The 16,484-nt window shown below is 37.6% G+C and overlaps 2 protein-coding genes across 3 annotated transcripts; both read left to right on the forward strand.

Moving 5' to 3' along the window:
- The first annotated feature begins 621 nt into the window (after window positions 1-621).
- On the forward strand, window positions 622-7,558 carry tmem33 (transmembrane protein 33). Its single transcript, XM_062425572.1, has 8 exons — window positions 622-692; window positions 2,474-2,546; window positions 3,319-3,413; window positions 3,575-3,762; window positions 4,382-4,449; window positions 4,767-4,900; window positions 5,469-5,552; window positions 6,457-7,558. The coding sequence occupies exons 2-8, from the start codon at window positions 2,499-2,501 to the stop codon at window positions 6,584-6,586; spliced, it is 747 nt and encodes a 248-aa protein (XP_062281556.1). The 5' UTR covers window positions 622-692; window positions 2,474-2,498; the 3' UTR covers window positions 6,587-7,558.
- A 680-nt stretch (window positions 7,559-8,238) lies between these two features.
- LOC133985753 (Bardet-Biedl syndrome 7 protein-like) lies at window positions 8,239-15,567 on the forward strand. 2 transcript variants are annotated; one of them, XM_062425451.1, is made up of 19 exons: window positions 8,239-8,695; window positions 8,833-8,898; window positions 9,032-9,094; window positions 9,641-9,816; window positions 9,955-10,141; window positions 10,234-10,306; window positions 10,527-10,634; window positions 10,888-11,018; window positions 12,205-12,289; window positions 12,545-12,647; window positions 12,753-12,945; window positions 13,041-13,115; window positions 13,208-13,276; window positions 13,406-13,545; window positions 13,874-14,038; window positions 14,265-14,374; window positions 14,497-14,600; window positions 14,738-14,861; window positions 15,037-15,567. In XM_062425451.1, the coding sequence occupies exons 1-19, from the start codon at window positions 8,660-8,662 to the stop codon at window positions 15,168-15,170; spliced, it is 2,142 nt and encodes a 713-aa protein (XP_062281435.1). In that variant the 5' UTR covers window positions 8,239-8,659; the 3' UTR covers window positions 15,171-15,567. The 2 variants fall into 2 exon arrangements, with proteins under 2 accessions (XP_062281435.1, XP_062281436.1); XM_062425452.1 differs by having other exon boundaries at window positions 13,211-13,276.
- Window positions 15,568-16,484: the final 917 nt, after the last annotated feature.

Here is a 16,484-nt window from a genome sequence, read left to right on the forward strand (position 1 = left end):
TCAAATATGAAGGCTGCCTTAATTGACGATGTCAGCTGAAGCAGCGTGGTTTTCGTGAGGTTCAATTTCACTTATCAGCTGACTTTTGATGAGCGGCTGGTAAAATTAACAAGTAGATTGAGTTATGTTGTTTTCTAGTTTGTTTTGTGCTGACTGTTGAGAGAACCAGAGTGAAGGTCTGAATCTTTCTTTTTGTATCCTTATATTCCATCTTATATTCCATTAATGTTTTAATTTCTTTCCTCTTTCTTTTCTGTTCTTTTTAAAACATTGCTCTAATGCTCCTTTTATTTTCCTTTTAATGTGAAGCACTTGGTGTACATAATTTTGTTGTTGTTGTAAAGCACTTTGAGCTTCATTTAATGTATGAAAGGTGCTATACAAATACAGTTATTATTAAATAATGGAGCAAGTGCTGTCCAACTCTGTTTATTTGTCTTTCTTTCTTTCTTTTTTGTTGTTGGCAGAACTGGATTATAAAGCAGGCTAATGAGCTGGTCTTGTTGCATGTATCTCTTTGTCCACTAGAGGTCAGTGTTACATGTGATGCAGTCTGTGATCCTGAAGTATCGCGATAGTTAACACATTTCCCCATTTTCGCCGAAGAAGGTCAGCTGATCACTTTACTTCAGTGTGGTGACCTGTCACCGTGAACGAAGCACTCCGTGGAACAGTACGGCGTTATAACACTGGTAAGCTACATCCTTAATTACTGCAACATATATTTATATTAGAAATGAAGCCTCCTTTGCTATCTGCGGGCTTGTTTTACCTGCTGGAGCCGCTGACGTTAGTGAGCGTTACCAGGGTAATGAATGAAAGGCTACGTAGCTAACCGCTGCTCACATGCTAGTAACGATGGTAACAGAACATTCTAGACCTAGCGTACCGGTGTTATGTCGAAGTTCGTACCCCCTTCAAATAATGTTCCCCTCCTGTTAAAATTGGGTTTCTCAAAGCATCAGATTTGCAGTTTTGAGTTAGGTTATGATTATGGTTAGCTGGTTTGGGTTTAAAGTAAGCTTGGGTTAAAGTTAAGCAACTCGGAAGAAGACTGGTTGAGGTTATAGAGAACGGGGGGACACATAATGACAAGAGAGCAGATTTCAACGTAACACCTGCTGCTAACATTAGCCGGCATCACGTTAGCATTAATGAAACACTGGCAAAGTCTATGACGTTACACACGTTTTGGATTTGACTTCTTCCACATTGATTTTTAATAGCAACAGGCCAGCTTTTCCTACTTGCGTCTTATTCCTCTTATATTATTGGAAATAACGTTAGTCATGATTCACTGTTACTAGCGCTGGTGTGCTAAGCTAAGCTAATGTGGCTAAATGATGCACCTTCCACTCTGCTGAAAGAGCAAATGATGAACATGAAGAGAGTGAAAGTGAAAAGGACAGGTTCATAATTTTTCAAGTATGTATCAAGACAACAGTCACATGTCCGGGCGAGCAGTAGTAATTTCTCATGGTCACACTGGTTATTTAAAGACCCCCCTTCACGTGTGGATTCAGTGGAAGTGATGGAGGCCAAAATCCACAATGTGTCCATACAGTTATTTTGTGCAAAAATATATTTTAAAATTGCTCTGAAGCTTATGAGGCTTCAGCAGTCCGAGTTAGTAATATCTAACAGTGGATATCATCCCCATTTACAGTCTTTTTAGCATCAAACTCCCTCTTTGTGTTTCCCTATTGAGCTGCTAATGAAGTGAAATAACAAAAAGATGAATTTTGACTCTAAAAAAGACTGTAATGTTGAAAGATATTTACCTGATTTGACTCATTTGGACGACTAAAGCTTCAGATAAACTTTTAAATACAGTCTTTGCACAGAATGATGCTTGTATATGTTGTCCCTTATCACTTACATTGTATATGCATTATGAAAGGATCTTCTAATTGCCAGTATTAAGCGAAGGAATGATTACAGCAAGAAAAACCTGTTTCAATATTCATTTTGGCACCCGACTGTTGTTTTAGACAGACTCGAACCCCTACTTTAAGTTAATCTTTAAAACCGTAGTTGTCATATCTGGTGTCAGTAACTCATTTAATACTAATCTGTTAGGGATGTCGTTAAATACGGTAAAAGTATGGTTAAGGTGACATCTTCATGTTACTGCTTATTTTTGACAAACAGTCCAAAATCTAAAGACACTCAATTTGAGGACAGAGAGGTGAGAACTAGGTAATGTTATCCTCTTTCTTTGCTAGAATAAAATAAAAATTAAAAAAATAGTTGAAAATTAATTAGTTTTTAATTAGAAATAGATTAATTGTTGCAGCTCTTCAATCAGTTACACTACGGGTAAAATCTTACCAGGTGAGACTCCCGTGAGAATCTGACCCAGATTAGTTAGTTATGTTACAGCAGCTTTGACTCCTGAGGGCACATTATTACAAGACAATATTTCTTCATAATGTGACTTTTATTTTGTTTTTCTGTTGTTTTGTTTCTCCAGCAGAGCGACCAACACACACGCAAACATGGCAGACACCAACCAACAAAGCCCTCCTCAACAACTAGGGCCTGTGGTAAGTTGGCTGTTTTGACCCACAGGGTTACATAATGTCATTATTTCATCACACCTTTTGAAAGGGTTACTCCACCGATTTAAAACGCATGAATATACTTGACTTATGTACCACTAATCAGCCTGTGAAAACAGCTTTGTATTATCTTCTGAGTGAAACTGTTCACCTCTTTGTTTAAGTCAAAGAAAAAGATCCCTAACGATGGATTTGAGTTTAAAAGTTGTAGATTTAGGACTATGCACTAGTGTAAGCTTAGTTTTTAACAAATATTTTTAAATTTCTGAGACAGTGGTACATTTTTATATCTTGCTTCCTCCCTTTAACTGTGTATCTGAACAAGTCAGTGATGTAGAGCCTGTTTGAAATATGAAGGACGATGTCAGCTGAAGCAACATGAGGTTCGGTTTCATCTTATCAGCTGACGTTTGATGAGCGGGTTGTCAAAATTAACAAGTAGATTGAATTAGGTTGTTTTTCCAGTTTGATTTGTGCTGACCGTCGAGAGAACCAGAGTGAAAGTCTGAACCTTTCAGTAAATCTGTTTCCCAAATTTATAAGGAAACTGAAGACCAGTCCTGTCATTTCACATGCCCAAAAAATGCGAAAACACAGCATACCTGCTAATAGAGGTGACCCAGCACTTGACTAGACATCCTTCACCCTGTTATACAGTATCATAAATGATGGAGGAGGTTCATTATCTAGCATCCTGTATCATTCAAACTTTTATGTGCCTCAAATTCCTGACTGTATTTTATTTATTCTTCCACAGCAATTTTTAATGAGTAACAAGCTGGAAACGGCAATGTGGCTATCACGACTCTTCACCGTCTACTGCTCCGTAATGTTTATTCTTCCAGTCTTGGGGTGAGTACACGCTGTGAATTTGTATATTTTGTAAATGTTGATTAGATTAAAGAGTGACAACAGCACACTGCCGTCATTCTCGTGTGTGTGTGTGTGTGTTTTTTTTTTTCCTCCCACCCTGCAGAGATATCAGCATATTTGTCACTGCTTGTTTATTTCAGACCTTATGCAGCAGCAAACTTCTACCAGCGGGCTTTGTTAGCAAACGCTCTCACCAGTGCCCTTCGCTTGCACCAGAGGCTTCCCCGCTTCCAGCTGAGCAGAGCTTTCCTTGCCCAGGCGCTTCAGGAGGATAGCTGCCATTACCTGCTTTACTCACTCATCCTGGTCAACTCTTATCCCATCACAAGTATCCTTTCACCTTCAAATGCACAAAAAAAGAGATGAATGGATTGTGTTGTTAAACTAACTCCATCTCTTTGGTTAAAATTGTGAAATCATTCAGAGATCATTTTCAAGAGACAGGAAGTTTGTTTGAGGTTTTCACTCCATTGATAATGTCATCGTAAAGATTTCCTGCTAGTATCTCATGGTTAAAGTCATTTAGTTTTAGGTTTAAATACATTGTTTAAGTTTATTTTTTAAAGCAAAATCTTCTTCAATTGTGAGTGATTCACTTTTGAGCAAACTTTTTACATTTCATACTTTTTTCCTCGCTAACTAATCAGGCTGATTTGTTACTTAAATTTGTTTTGCTTTTTGCTTTCCCCTCATGTTAATAAGGATGTTAATCTAATCTTTTACTGAAATTAGGATGCACTCTGCATATACTCAAAGACTCTGATTAGTATCACATCAACATATAGAAATATTTATGTCACCAATTAACATTATTTTATTTATTAACAGATATAATCATGTTTCATCATTTACAATTATGCAGCCCTGCAGTAGCAGTTGCCTATATTAACATAATGTTTAAAGGCTTACTGTGTATTTTTATGGTGATCCTTAACATTTGTCTCCAGTGAGCATCTTCCCAGTCTTTCTCTTCTCATTGCTTCATGCAACCACCTACACAAAAAAAGTCCTTGATGTAAGTACGTGGTGACAGTCTCATGCTGTGACTTGTATTGCTGTTTATTAATGATGTACAACAGAAGGCTGTTTGAGGAACTTTGTTTATCACTCATGTGGGGTATTACCACCAGCTAAATGCTCTTTTAATTATCTACTCAGTCAAACAGTCATTGCTCAGAGACCCCAATACATCCTTAAAATCTAGTAAAAGCTGCTGATTGATTATGTGATTTCCTCAAAGTTTACTTCTCTTTGTGACAAAGTGATGTATCTGTAGCTCATGTAAAGCCTCACTGCAAACTTTAACATATTAAATCTTTTTCTATTTTGCAGTCCGTGGGCCCCGAAAGCCTCATGTTCATCAGAAACCTGCTGGACAAACTTACATCTAACCAGCAGAATATTCTCAAGTTCATCGCCTGCAACGAGATATTCTTGATGCCCGCCACTGCTTTCATGCTCTTCAGGTTCTGATACTTCTCATATTTACTAAAATGTTCCACTGGAATATTATTATATTATCCACTAATCTTTGTGTCATTTTAGACTTGTTTCTTCTTATGCAGCTGCTGTTTTATCTGTCCTACAGTGCCAAATATTTGAGCAGCTTATGAGCAACAAACCACACCTGTTTTTACCTGTAATCAAATGCATGCCGTGTCTGACATTATAATGGAAGACAGAGGGGTCGAATTGTTCAATAGATATACCAAAATCCAAGTGCTTAAATCTCTGAGTCCCCCTCCAATCAAAATGTGTATTTCTGTGTTCACCTTCAGTTAAAGTTGTAAGACTCTGCTGCGAATACACTGTGAATGGACATTTCAGTTAAATAGGATACACCTTGGGAGAAGGACTTATTAAGTATAAATTTAGTAACAAAATAAATCTTGTGCTGTAATGGATTACATTACTGCATATGTGTTCTGTTTATCTATGTATGTATCCCAGTGTAGATTAATATTTAAAGCATTGTTTACAGTTGTGAAGTCCCTTTTTAATCACTTATCCTTGTTGTTCATATCTTGTCAACAGTGGCCAGGGAAGCTTGCTGCTGCCTTTCATTTATTATCGATTCCTCACTCTCCGCTACACATCCAGAAGAAACCCATACTGCCGGTAAGTTGTTTAATATAGTGTCATCATGAATTTTAGATAGGAAAGGTATGGAAAATGGTAAGTGGACTGTACTTGTATAGCGCTTTTCTAGTCTTTTTGACCACTCAAAGCGCTTTTACACTGTCTCATTCGCCCATTCACACACATTCATACACTGATGACAGGGGCTACCACACAGGGTGCCAACCTGCTCATCAGAGGGAAACTAACCATTCATACACATTCACACACCGTTGCTGTGCCAACTTGCAATTTGGGGTTAAGTATCTTGACCAAGGACACAGCGACATGCGGACTGGAGGAGCCAGGAATTGAACCGCCAATCTTCCAATTGTTGGACGACCGCTCTACCTCCTGAGCCACAACTGTATTTATATGCCCTAAAGTAATCAGTTACATTCAGCTTTCTCCAGTAAACTGATTTCTTAGCTTTCAAATTAATATAGTCAAGTTAATTACTTGAGTAAACCTGGTTTACTGAACTAGATTTCACAAGGAGAATATTAATTTCTCTGCCATGTATACATCTAACCGGGCTTTTTATTCTATTTAAAAGTACACATGTGCATGACAAAAGACTGGAGACAGAGAAAGTACAACGGAGTGGAAAGATCATTACAAGTCTGTCCAAAGATTGACTAAAACTGAAACCAACACAAAGTACTCTGTAGAAGTCTAAATAAATCAGTTTTAAGTCAGAGGAGGAGGAGTTTCCTTAGCTTTCTCTATCAACTGCAGTTAAACTCATTAAACCAAACTTTCAAAAAAAAAAGTTTGTTGAAAGAGACAAACCTGATGCAGGTTTACTCAGTATAAAAGATATTTCTCTTCAAATGTTGCTGTGAAATTTGACTTCACGGGGCTGTCAGAGTTGAGAATTAAACTTTTTTTCCTTTACCCTCAGCACCCTGTTTACAGAGCTGCGAATTCTTCTGGAGCACTTCATCATGAAGCCCGCCTGCCCTGCCTTCTTCAGGAAGATGTGCCTCAGCAGTATCGCATTCATCAGCCGCCTCGCTCCCACGGGGGTCTGATCACACCACATAAAAGTTTTGTTTTCTTTATGTTTTTTTTATTTTTTTACCACCACTTAGGATGTGACTTAAACTTTGATGGGGAACAGACAATGCCATCAACAGAAGGAACTGTTTGAATGTCAACGTTAATAGTCTGTGCTCCAGCTTCTCTGTACGTTCGAGTACAGCTGAAGACCAGCCAGTAATGCACTGAAGTCTCACAGTGATTTTTTTCCCATCTTCTTAATGTGACCTCATTGAAACAGTGGACACCCCTCACTTTGTTACGTTCACTGAATGGAGCACAGCAGACATCAGCTGTCTTCTGTATGTATCAGCTGTTATTGTTCTTTCCTTTTTATGTCCTTATTTATTCATGAAAATTGCTTATTCTATGATGAAACATTAACATTCAGAGATTAGTAACTTAAATGAAAATGCTTATACAGAATTAAAACTTTTCTTAATTTTTAATGATCATGTTGTGCTTGGTCGGGATGGAGGACGGGATTTGTGTGAAGTTTATATTTAGTCTAGTTTCTTTTTTTAATGTGCAAAGCACCCAATGCTCTGATTTGTCTAAAATGCCTAACTTTAAATGTATTCTATTAATGCCATCAACTCAAAAAACATGCTAAATCTTTGTTGGTATGATGTCAAAACGGGTGTTGAATTGAGAAACAAAACTTCTGCTGTATATTATAGAATATTATAAAGTATCAGACATTTTGCTGCCATATAATTGCACAATGCATGTTGCAGGAAGTGAAAAGTGCACTGCTTTCAAATGCATTCTGATCTTGTTTCTCAGTTTAATAACGGTTTTGAATTAGCTTTAATCACTCTTTTGTTGCTACTGTAGTTTTCTTGCATGCTCTGATTTCTTTCTGCCATGTTAAATGTGTTTATTTGCGTACAGTCAAACCACATTTTTAAGATGAAAATAATATGATCTCTTAGTTTAACCAATAAAATATTAAAGAAGAGTAATATGGTTTGGTGCTAATAATTTTTTTGTGTAAGTTTACTGTCATTAAATCTTAACTGATAAATCCAAGTATCTTCACTCTAAAATACTCTAAATACTAGTACTCTAAAACACTTAATGCCAAGATGTGTTTTTCCTATTTATTTATTGAACCATTTCTTTTACAAGAGTTTTATGTTTAACCATCATATAAAAGTGAGGCTGCAGCATTAGATTAATTAGAACATATAGCATGATTAGAACATATAGCATCATAGAAAGCTATGTATGTAAAAGCAAAATAATAATGGAAAAGCCTTAAAGAATAAATAAGGTCTAATCTGTAATCAAATTGATCTTTTAATGAATTGAGCTGTAAATGTTATTTAGATTATATACATTTTTATCAAAGCCCATTTCTACCAATGTGATGAAAAAAAAAGATCCTCATTATGACTTTTTTTTCATCACGTTGGCGGAATTAGGCATCAATACATTTTATTGCTTTTCCAAAATTAAAATACTAATTTAATAATCTTTACAACAACAGGTTTAATTTTAATCTTTACACATCTTTAAAGCTATTATGTGTAGTCTTTAGTTAGGCAAATCAACCAATCAGGACGCAGCTTCAATTCCCGTCATTCAGTCTTCCTCCAATGGCAACACCGCTTGTTACTGGCTGCAACGTTGCTACTGGCAACGGTCGCAGCGTTTACATCGGGGGTCTGTCAAGTGTTGAATTAAGTGTTTGAGCCTAATGTTCGTATTTAACAAGGAGTTTTTTGGTAACACGCACTAACAGGCGGGCGCTTGGTGTGTTTTTATTTCGCTCAGTAGATTTTTTAAAAAGATTTTTTTTCCAGCTGGCGTCCGAATAAATCGTGTTAGCCAATTAGCTTGCTAGCTAAAGGTAGCACGCCGAGCTAATCTCCTTGCTTTAGATAATCCAAGTCTCTCTTTCACATTGACATCGTTTTCTCATTCTGGTGTACATCCTGCCAACGAGCTGTGAATGACGACTGTCTGCAGTGGACTGACAACTTCTTATCGGTACAGTTTCATAGACTGATAACCTGCCTTACTTTTTCCTCTTAAGATAAAACATCCAGTGGAGAAAGAAGATGGAGCTTCATCTAAATCGAGTTGACTACATCCAGGTAAATACTAAATCCAGTGTCTGATTTACTGGGCTTTACTTGGGCACTATATAATGTGCAATCATGGTATTTCTTCTTATGTAACTCTGTCAGGTTTTGTTATAATTATTGTTTTTCCTTCTGCTCTTTCCTCTCAGGTTGGAGTAACATCCCAGAAAACTATGAAGCTACTCCCAACACTTGGAAAAAAGGCAACCCAGAAGGTATATTAACCTGTCCTGAGTTTACACACTAATCTAAATTTATTAAAATGTGTAACGTACTTAGTTTTAGGGGTTGTTTTGTTCATCAGATAGCAGTTTTACATTACGCTTGACTGGTATCTCTTTGTTTCAGGTTGCTATCGCGGATCATGATGGTGTAGTTATATGTTTTGGGATGAAGAAGGGTGAAGCAGTGGTGAGAATCTTGTCTGGGTTGAAATATTTCATCAATTATTTTTTTATTTGTCAGGGACCATGTACAATTGACATTAATCTCAAAGAAAAAGATGATAGTCAGACACAGGAACTACAAACATTAAAAAAGGGTAGACAGACATAGTACATACAAACAGGTAGGGCAGGGTGGGTAGATAGACACAAGCACAGTACTCATCAGGAAGGGTAAGAAAACATAGATGAGTTGACGCATAACAACACTGTAACAACAACAAGACAATAGATAATCAATACAACAGCAGCTAAAACATTAAATACAGTTCCAAACATGTTGCCGTAATCCATAGGACGACCCCTGCACACTCATCCTCCCTCAACACTTGGCAAAGTGCATACAGAGCATTTTAAATGTCAGTGCATCCACAACCCAAATTAGCCTCCCCCGTCACATGTAAGAATATACATCAGTTCAAATATCATGAGCTGGTGCGTTTGGTTCCTTATTGAACAGCCAATGGTTCACAAATATGTTACTAATATCATGAAACTTGTCTTTGTGTTGCAGCCCGTGTTTAAAACACTTCCAGGGCAGAAAATATCTAGACTGGACCTCGGAGGAGTTGCGGGAACTCCACAGGAGAAGATCTTTGTCTGTTCTGGTTCTCAGGTCCGAGGTTTTACCAAGAAAGGGAAACAGTTCCTCACCTTTGAAGCCAACCTCACCGAGAACATTAATGCCATGTATGAACCACTCTTCTTTATTTTGATCAAAACTGGACTGAACATTTTATATTTTAATGAGCATATAGTACAGGTAAAGATGAATCCATAGAGAACTACAACGCTGGCTCATTTCAAATTCTGTGATCTCTTTTCCAGGCATGTCATAGGCGCCGACCTTTTTGTGTGCGCAAGTTACATCTACAACCACTACTGTGACTGCAAGGACCAAGACTACTACCTCTCTGGAGACAAAATCAATGACATCACATGTTTGTCCTCAGAGAATCTGACTCGCCTCGTCCCGGTCCTGGCGTGCCAAGATCGGGTCCTCAGGGTCCTGCAGGTAGACCGAGCTAATATTTATTCATATGAATGGTTCCAGACAAATCGAATGAAGCTTGTTATTCCAAATTATCTCTTTTTCTAATTCTGTAGGGATCTGAGCTTGCCTACGACATTGAAGTCCCTGGCCCTCCATCTGTCTTGGAGCTGTACAACAAAAATGGAGGTGAGTTTGTGCTGTTTGTGCTGTTTTCTCTGCCTCTGCATCACATTACGGTCAGCTAAACTGTAACATTTACCAGTTTACTATTTCTTCACTCATATGCAAAATAAAATATCTCTTAGAACATATAATGTTGTTAATTCTTTGGAAGACACTTTATTTTTGCATACAAAACATACATTTACTACATGAGAGTATGACTAATGATATTTTTTTTCGACAGGAGAGGAAATCCTTTATGGAACCACAGATGGAAAAATAGGATTGGTTGAGATTGGTGAGAGCTCAGCTGCGACTAAATGGGAGATTGACAATGACAAAAAGAAAGGAGGTAGGTTATTTATGGACCCAAAGTGCTTAATACAAATCTGTTACATCAATACCAACCATTTTCCACAGCATCGAAAATTAAGTTCAAGAAGTGGATACACCAGTGGACAATTAATCGTCTTTATTTTTTGGTAATGTTAAAGTTACTGTAAGACACTACATCCCCTCTACTCATCAGTTTAATGTGTCCAACACCCAGTCTAAATATATAATTGTGACCAACAGCACAGTTCCACTTTTCTGTCTCCTATCAGGAATTCTCTGCATTGACACGTACGATATTACTGGAGACGGAGTGAATGACATCCTGGTGGGCAGGGATGATGGGACGGTGGAGGTTTATGGATTCGACAGCTCGAGTGAGCCCACGTTACGCTTTGAGCATGTGAGTTGTTCCTGCTTTGCATTGCTCATCAAAACGGAACTTTTCATAATCATATCCTGAAATTGTTTTAGATGTTGCTTATATTGTATGCTGAAAGCCAAACCCGTATGTCTGTGTTACTCTGACCAACATCCCTTCATTTGTGCCATACAAATAAATCTGCCGTCAAGTCAAGTGTTCATTACTTGCAGAGGTTAAATTGGGGCGGTGCTGTCTGGGGTTCAGCCCCAGCACATAGGTGTATGCTCTTCTAAGTCATCAGGTGACGCGAAACTTCACACATCTACAACAATTTATATATTTTTACTCTTTTCTCTGCCTTAATAAAAACAACCCTTTCTTTCTAGCTGAAGTGAACACAGGCCTAAATGAGGTCACGTACGAACTTGCAAATATCAGAACTTTTACTGGGTTTCTGTCAGTGATTTTCCTTAAAAGCTACCCAGCAGATCAGCAACTTCAGTCACTGTGCAGACAGCACAGATGGCAGAATGGCAGGTGGATAGCAAGGTAGGGAGAAACACAGGTCAGAAACTGAAAGGTTAATAACAGAATGTCTGATATTCTACTTAAAAATGTTTTGACTTTAGAAAATGATACTATAATTTGAATGCACAATAGTTTGCAGCAGGTTTCCTCCAATCTTTGTTAATTAACTGTTGCATTAAGCCAGCTGTGAAGGTTTAATAAATCAAGCAAGCTGGCACGTTGTGAAATCTCTATTGAGTTGAGCAGAACAGGGCAGGTGATGAGAGAGGAGCAGAGGAGCTTGGAGAGGAGAGAGCAGTAGTGTAGGAGCAGAAAGTGAGAACTCACTGCTGGAATAGAAATTAATTTGAATATTTCACCTAGTTTTTCACCCTGCCAACATTATCTATTATGAGTCTGACTAGTGTTTTAGTGTTCAGAGTAGAGCGTTATCTCACCTTGTTTTGGTTGGTTAAATGATATCAATCAGATTTTGTAGTCTATGCACACCTATGGTAACCCTGAAACCACTGCCCCACATAACAAATCTCAATTTAACCCCTGCTTACTTGTTGTACTTTTCTTAGAAACTGTCAGCCATTACCCCAGTGAAGCACTTTGTAACCTGTATGAAAGGTGCTGTACTAATTAAACTTCACTGGTTTACTTACTTCCTTACTCATTGACAGACATGGTGTCCTTTCTTCCTCTGCCACAGGTATTATCAGAGAGCGTGACCTCCATCCAGGGTGGCTGTGTGGGGAAAGAGTCTTATGATGAAGTCTTGACTGCCACTTATACAGGTAAGATTATTCATATTTCATCAAACAATACACCCAGAGTTCTTTGTCTGTAATTTTCCCTCATTGAAGAAAAAGTGGCTGTCCTGCCTTTCAAACGTCCCATTTATCTTTCTGATTTAACTCTCAAAGATTATCGCATTAACTGTCTGATATCTGCTATGCTTTTCTTAAAACACAACAGTTGCAATTAAAAAGTGAAACAGTAGAAGGAGATTTGACATGTATAGTCTGCATTACTGTCATCACCTCTTCCAGGATGGGTGACTGGTTTGACCACTGAGCCCCAGAAGTCTGAAGCAGGTCCTGGAGATGAGCTCAGGATGAGCAAAGAGACCCAGTCCAAAGTGGAAGCACTCAGGTACTAGTTGTGTTCTCATTATGGAGCATATTCTGGTGCAGAAATTGTTCAAGAATGATTTCCAAAGAAAGCTGTTCTTCAGGCTTGAACATTATTTCCTTGCAGGGCAGAGTTGGAGCAGCTGCAGGCCAAAGTCCTGCAGGGCCGTGAACAGTACCAGCAGACCTCTCAGTCCAGTACAGCTGTCTCTGCTGTGCCTGTCTTCAGCATTAATGACAAGTTCACCCTCTGCCAGGATGATGCCAGCTACAGCCTCACCCTGGAGGTGCAGACCGCCATCGATAACCTGCTGCTCCAGGTATATTCAGACAGTACAACTTGTGCTGCAAGACTTGAGTGAAGTATGTTTTTAATCCCAGATATAAATGTTAAAGATCATTTTCTCCTATGCAGAGCGACGTCCCCATTGACCTGCTGGATGTGGATAAGAACTCCGCCGTTGTCAGTTTCAGTGAATGTGACTCAGAGGTGAGCTGTGTCAACTCTAGATGCAGAACATAAATAGTAACTTAATCACAACCTGTCTAATGCTCTACTGACTCTTACTGACATTTTTCAAGCAGCCTAATGGGAATTTCCTCCTGGCCACATACAGATGTCAGGCCAACACTACCAGACTTGAACTAAAGGTAACACTTGCATAATACTATAGTGGGTCTTCCTTTGTGAGATTATAGCTTCTCTGATTCCAGCTTTATCTTGAACTCATTACAACAAAGCATTACCTAGATTAATGTTTGTCCTCCATCATTTTGTAGGTGAGGTCCATTGAGGGACAGTATGGCACCCTGCAGGCTTACGTTACCCCCAGACTGCAACCCAAAACCTGCCAGGTCCGCCAGTACCAGATTAAACCTCTGTCTCTTCACCAGCGGTCACACAGCATAGACCAAGAAAGGTGAGGATACATTTAACTTTAGTAATTTAGACTGAAATTTGAAATGATAATGTAATCATACCTTGATGATATTTTAAGTGTTATTCTTGTGTTTTACAAATCTCAAATGTAAAGGTTTTTATAGTTTTTAGGCATAAAATCTGATTAATGTCAATCCTACTGAATTGGTAATATGGTTTCAGTATTGCTGCCAACATCTCAGATTTGTTCACAATGAATGAGGTGAAATTAAAAGGTAATCATACTACTGAAATGGTGGATTCAGGCTGAATTTAAAGGAATAATGAGTATTTGTCTCTCTGATTTTGTTTCTCTGTCTGTCACACAGGCCCATGAACAGACTCAGTCTGGTGGGACAGTTCAGTTTTGCAGAGATTCACTCTTGGGTGGTTTTCTGCTTGCCAGAGGTGCCAGATAAAACACCAGCAGGGGAGAACATCACTTTCTATTTCCACAACACTTTCCTTGGCACGCAGCTTGAAGCCACCTACTGGTAAATGTGGGCACACAGCAGCACAGATATAATTTTGCATACAAGTCCATGACTGAGATTATCAGGCAGCTGACTACTGCTTATGAAATTGTATCTTCTGCATGATGCTGCTAGAAAAGTTTAACTCTAAATATTTACACAGTTTATCTTAATTTTTTTTTTTTAGTGAGGATTCATGTTGAAATCTACTTGAAATTAAACATCCAGTTTTGATTTGTAATTTTAGCAAAGGGGAGGGTCACTTCAAGTCCGACAACATATCTACCATTTCCATACTAAGTGATGTTCTTTCAAAGGAAGCTACCAAACGGAAAATCAACCTGAACATTTCATACGGTAGGTTAAATCTGTTTTTATTCAATTTTAATGCCTGCTGTAAATAAAATAAAGTAAATTAAATAAAGCAGTAAATTAAATCTTGCTCCACTGGCCTTTTTGTTTGTTTATCAATCTTCCAGATATCAATGATGACTCTGTGAGCCACACTCTTAAGATGATCCATCCAAAACTGGAGTGCCAGTTGTTGCTGGCTAAGAAAGTTCAGCTTATTGATGCACTTAAAGTAAGTGTTGGTTAGATATGTCACACAGAAAAAAACGTACTTATACAAACAATCATTCTCTTGATATACTGTCTGTCCTTATACCCATCTTTGTTTGAAAGAACTCATGCTTGCCTCCACCTTTCTCTGATTTGTAGGAGCTTCAGGTTCACGAGGGGAATGCAGACTTTCTCATCCCAGAGTATCGCAGCATCTTGGATGAGTCCACTAATCTCATGGATGAGTACAAGAAGCAGCCAGCGCACCTTGAGAGGCTTTACGGTGTGGTATTAAACAGTCCCTTTAGCCATTATTCTCACTGACTTAACTGACTGACTCAGTAAGCTTCCACTTGTATTTTGGAAAATGAGCACTGTGGAAAATGTATTTAAGAATTTCTAAAATTTGCAGAATATGATAGCTTATGAAGACCTAATTCTTTTTTTTCCCCCTGTAGGCATGATCACAGACCTCTTCATCGACAAATTCAAGTTCAAAGGCCAGAATGTGAAAACCAAGGTGTCCTCATTACTGGAGATTTTGGATAATTATGATTTGAATTCCCTGTTAGATTTTTTCAGTGAGGCATAATGTGATGTAGCTCAGAGAGTTTTGTCTTTATGTGGGATATTTTTGTATTGTAAATACAATAGTTTTATTTTATGGTGGTTAGCAGTGTCACTGTCATAATGTAATTTAGATACTGTTGATCCTATCCATGGTTTACTATATTTAAATATGTATCATGTTTGTGAATAGCATTTAAAAACGAGTGTAGTGATTAATAAACCACTACAGTGATGTCAGGATGATCCCTTGTTATTATTAGTGTCTGAGCTTTTGTTGAGGTTTGAAATGTCACAGTTTAAAAGCACATTGAACATATGTTTTTTATATTATAACTACTATAGAACAGTTCCTGTTTATGTAGTGCACAAGCTTTTTTTAAATTAAAATGAGATCTTATTCTTATTTGTAACCATTATAAGATTCATCATTTAAGGAGGCTGATGGAAAGTTTAGATGCTACTTGAATGGGAAGTTCTGCAGAAAGTATAGGGCTTGTATGATACCATGAAACATATGTGACAAATGCTCAATTTTCCATACAACATGCTCAAGCCTTTATTTATTAGAATATTACACACACAAAAACTGGACTGGGTAATTAAATCAATTACCAGACGTGTTTTCTTTCTAATATTTGTGTTGTCTTACAATTACTTGAATGCTTCACTTACTCATATACTTGTACTCTGTACATGTATTTTACATTACACAGAAACATATTGTATGAAAAAAACTCAGGATGGGTGTCTGCTTTGAAAATACTGTATAAAATGTGCATGTTTATACTATACATTAACAATCCAATAGTATATAAAGTGGTATACAATGAGCTTAATCTGAATCAGCTACAACACTGAATTTTCAATAGCTCTATTTTTTTAATGCAAAAAACGGCATAATAATTAAAACACACCAATATAAACCAGAGAATAAATACTGATCAGTAAATAAATATATTTTTTAACTAAACTTAAATTAAATATTGGATTGTAAGCACTTCTTTGCTTTCCTAAAATTAAAATATTATTTAAAAAATCCTGAGAACAGATATAATTGCATTTTCGTGACTTTTTCTTTCATTAAAATTTAAATTAGTCAACCATTAATTTTTCAAAACTTTATTGAAATTTGCATGTACAAAAAGATCAGGCATGGTTTACAGTCATGTGAAATTTGTCAACCATTAATATCCCCATTGATTATCCTCCAGTGACGTCATGGCTAGTTACGGGCTAGATAGAACATTGCTACTGGCAACGGTCACTACGATATTATCCCTCCAGTGTTGTAGTAACTTTATGAGCCTAATTAAGGAGGGTTTTTTGTAATATACAC

The sequence above is a fragment of the Scomber scombrus genome, chromosome 9, assembly GCF_963691925.1.
Source record: "Scomber scombrus chromosome 9, fScoSco1.1, whole genome shotgun sequence".
NCBI classification, from domain to species: domain Eukaryota; kingdom Metazoa; phylum Chordata; class Actinopteri; order Scombriformes; family Scombridae; genus Scomber; species Scomber scombrus.

What these genes read in the sequence shown, in the direction of transcription:
- tmem33 (XM_062425572.1), top strand. Translation starts at nt 2,499, where the DNA reads ATGGCAGACACCAACCAACAAAGCCCTCCTCAACAACTAGGGCCTGTG. An exon ending in CTCAACAACTAGGGCCTGTG is followed by an intron (nt 2,547 to 3,318) that starts GTAAGTTGGCTG and finishes ATTCTTCCACAG; the next exon opens with CAATTTTTAATGAGTAACAA. An exon ending in TTTATTCTTCCAGTCTTGGG is followed by an intron (nt 3,414 to 3,574) that starts GTGAGTACACGC and finishes TGTTTATTTCAG; the next exon opens with ACCTTATGCAGCAGCAAACT.
- LOC133985753 (XM_062425451.1), top strand. Translation starts at nt 8,660, where the DNA reads ATGGAGCTTCATCTAAATCGAGTTGACTACATCCAG. An exon ending in ATCGAGTTGACTACATCCAG is followed by an intron (nt 8,696 to 8,832) that starts GTAAATACTAAA and finishes CTTTCCTCTCAG; the next exon opens with GTTGGAGTAACATCCCAGAA. An exon ending in CACAGCATAGACCAAGAAAG is followed by an intron (nt 13,546 to 13,873) that starts GTGAGGATACAT and finishes TCTGTCACACAG; the next exon opens with GCCCATGAACAGACTCAGTC.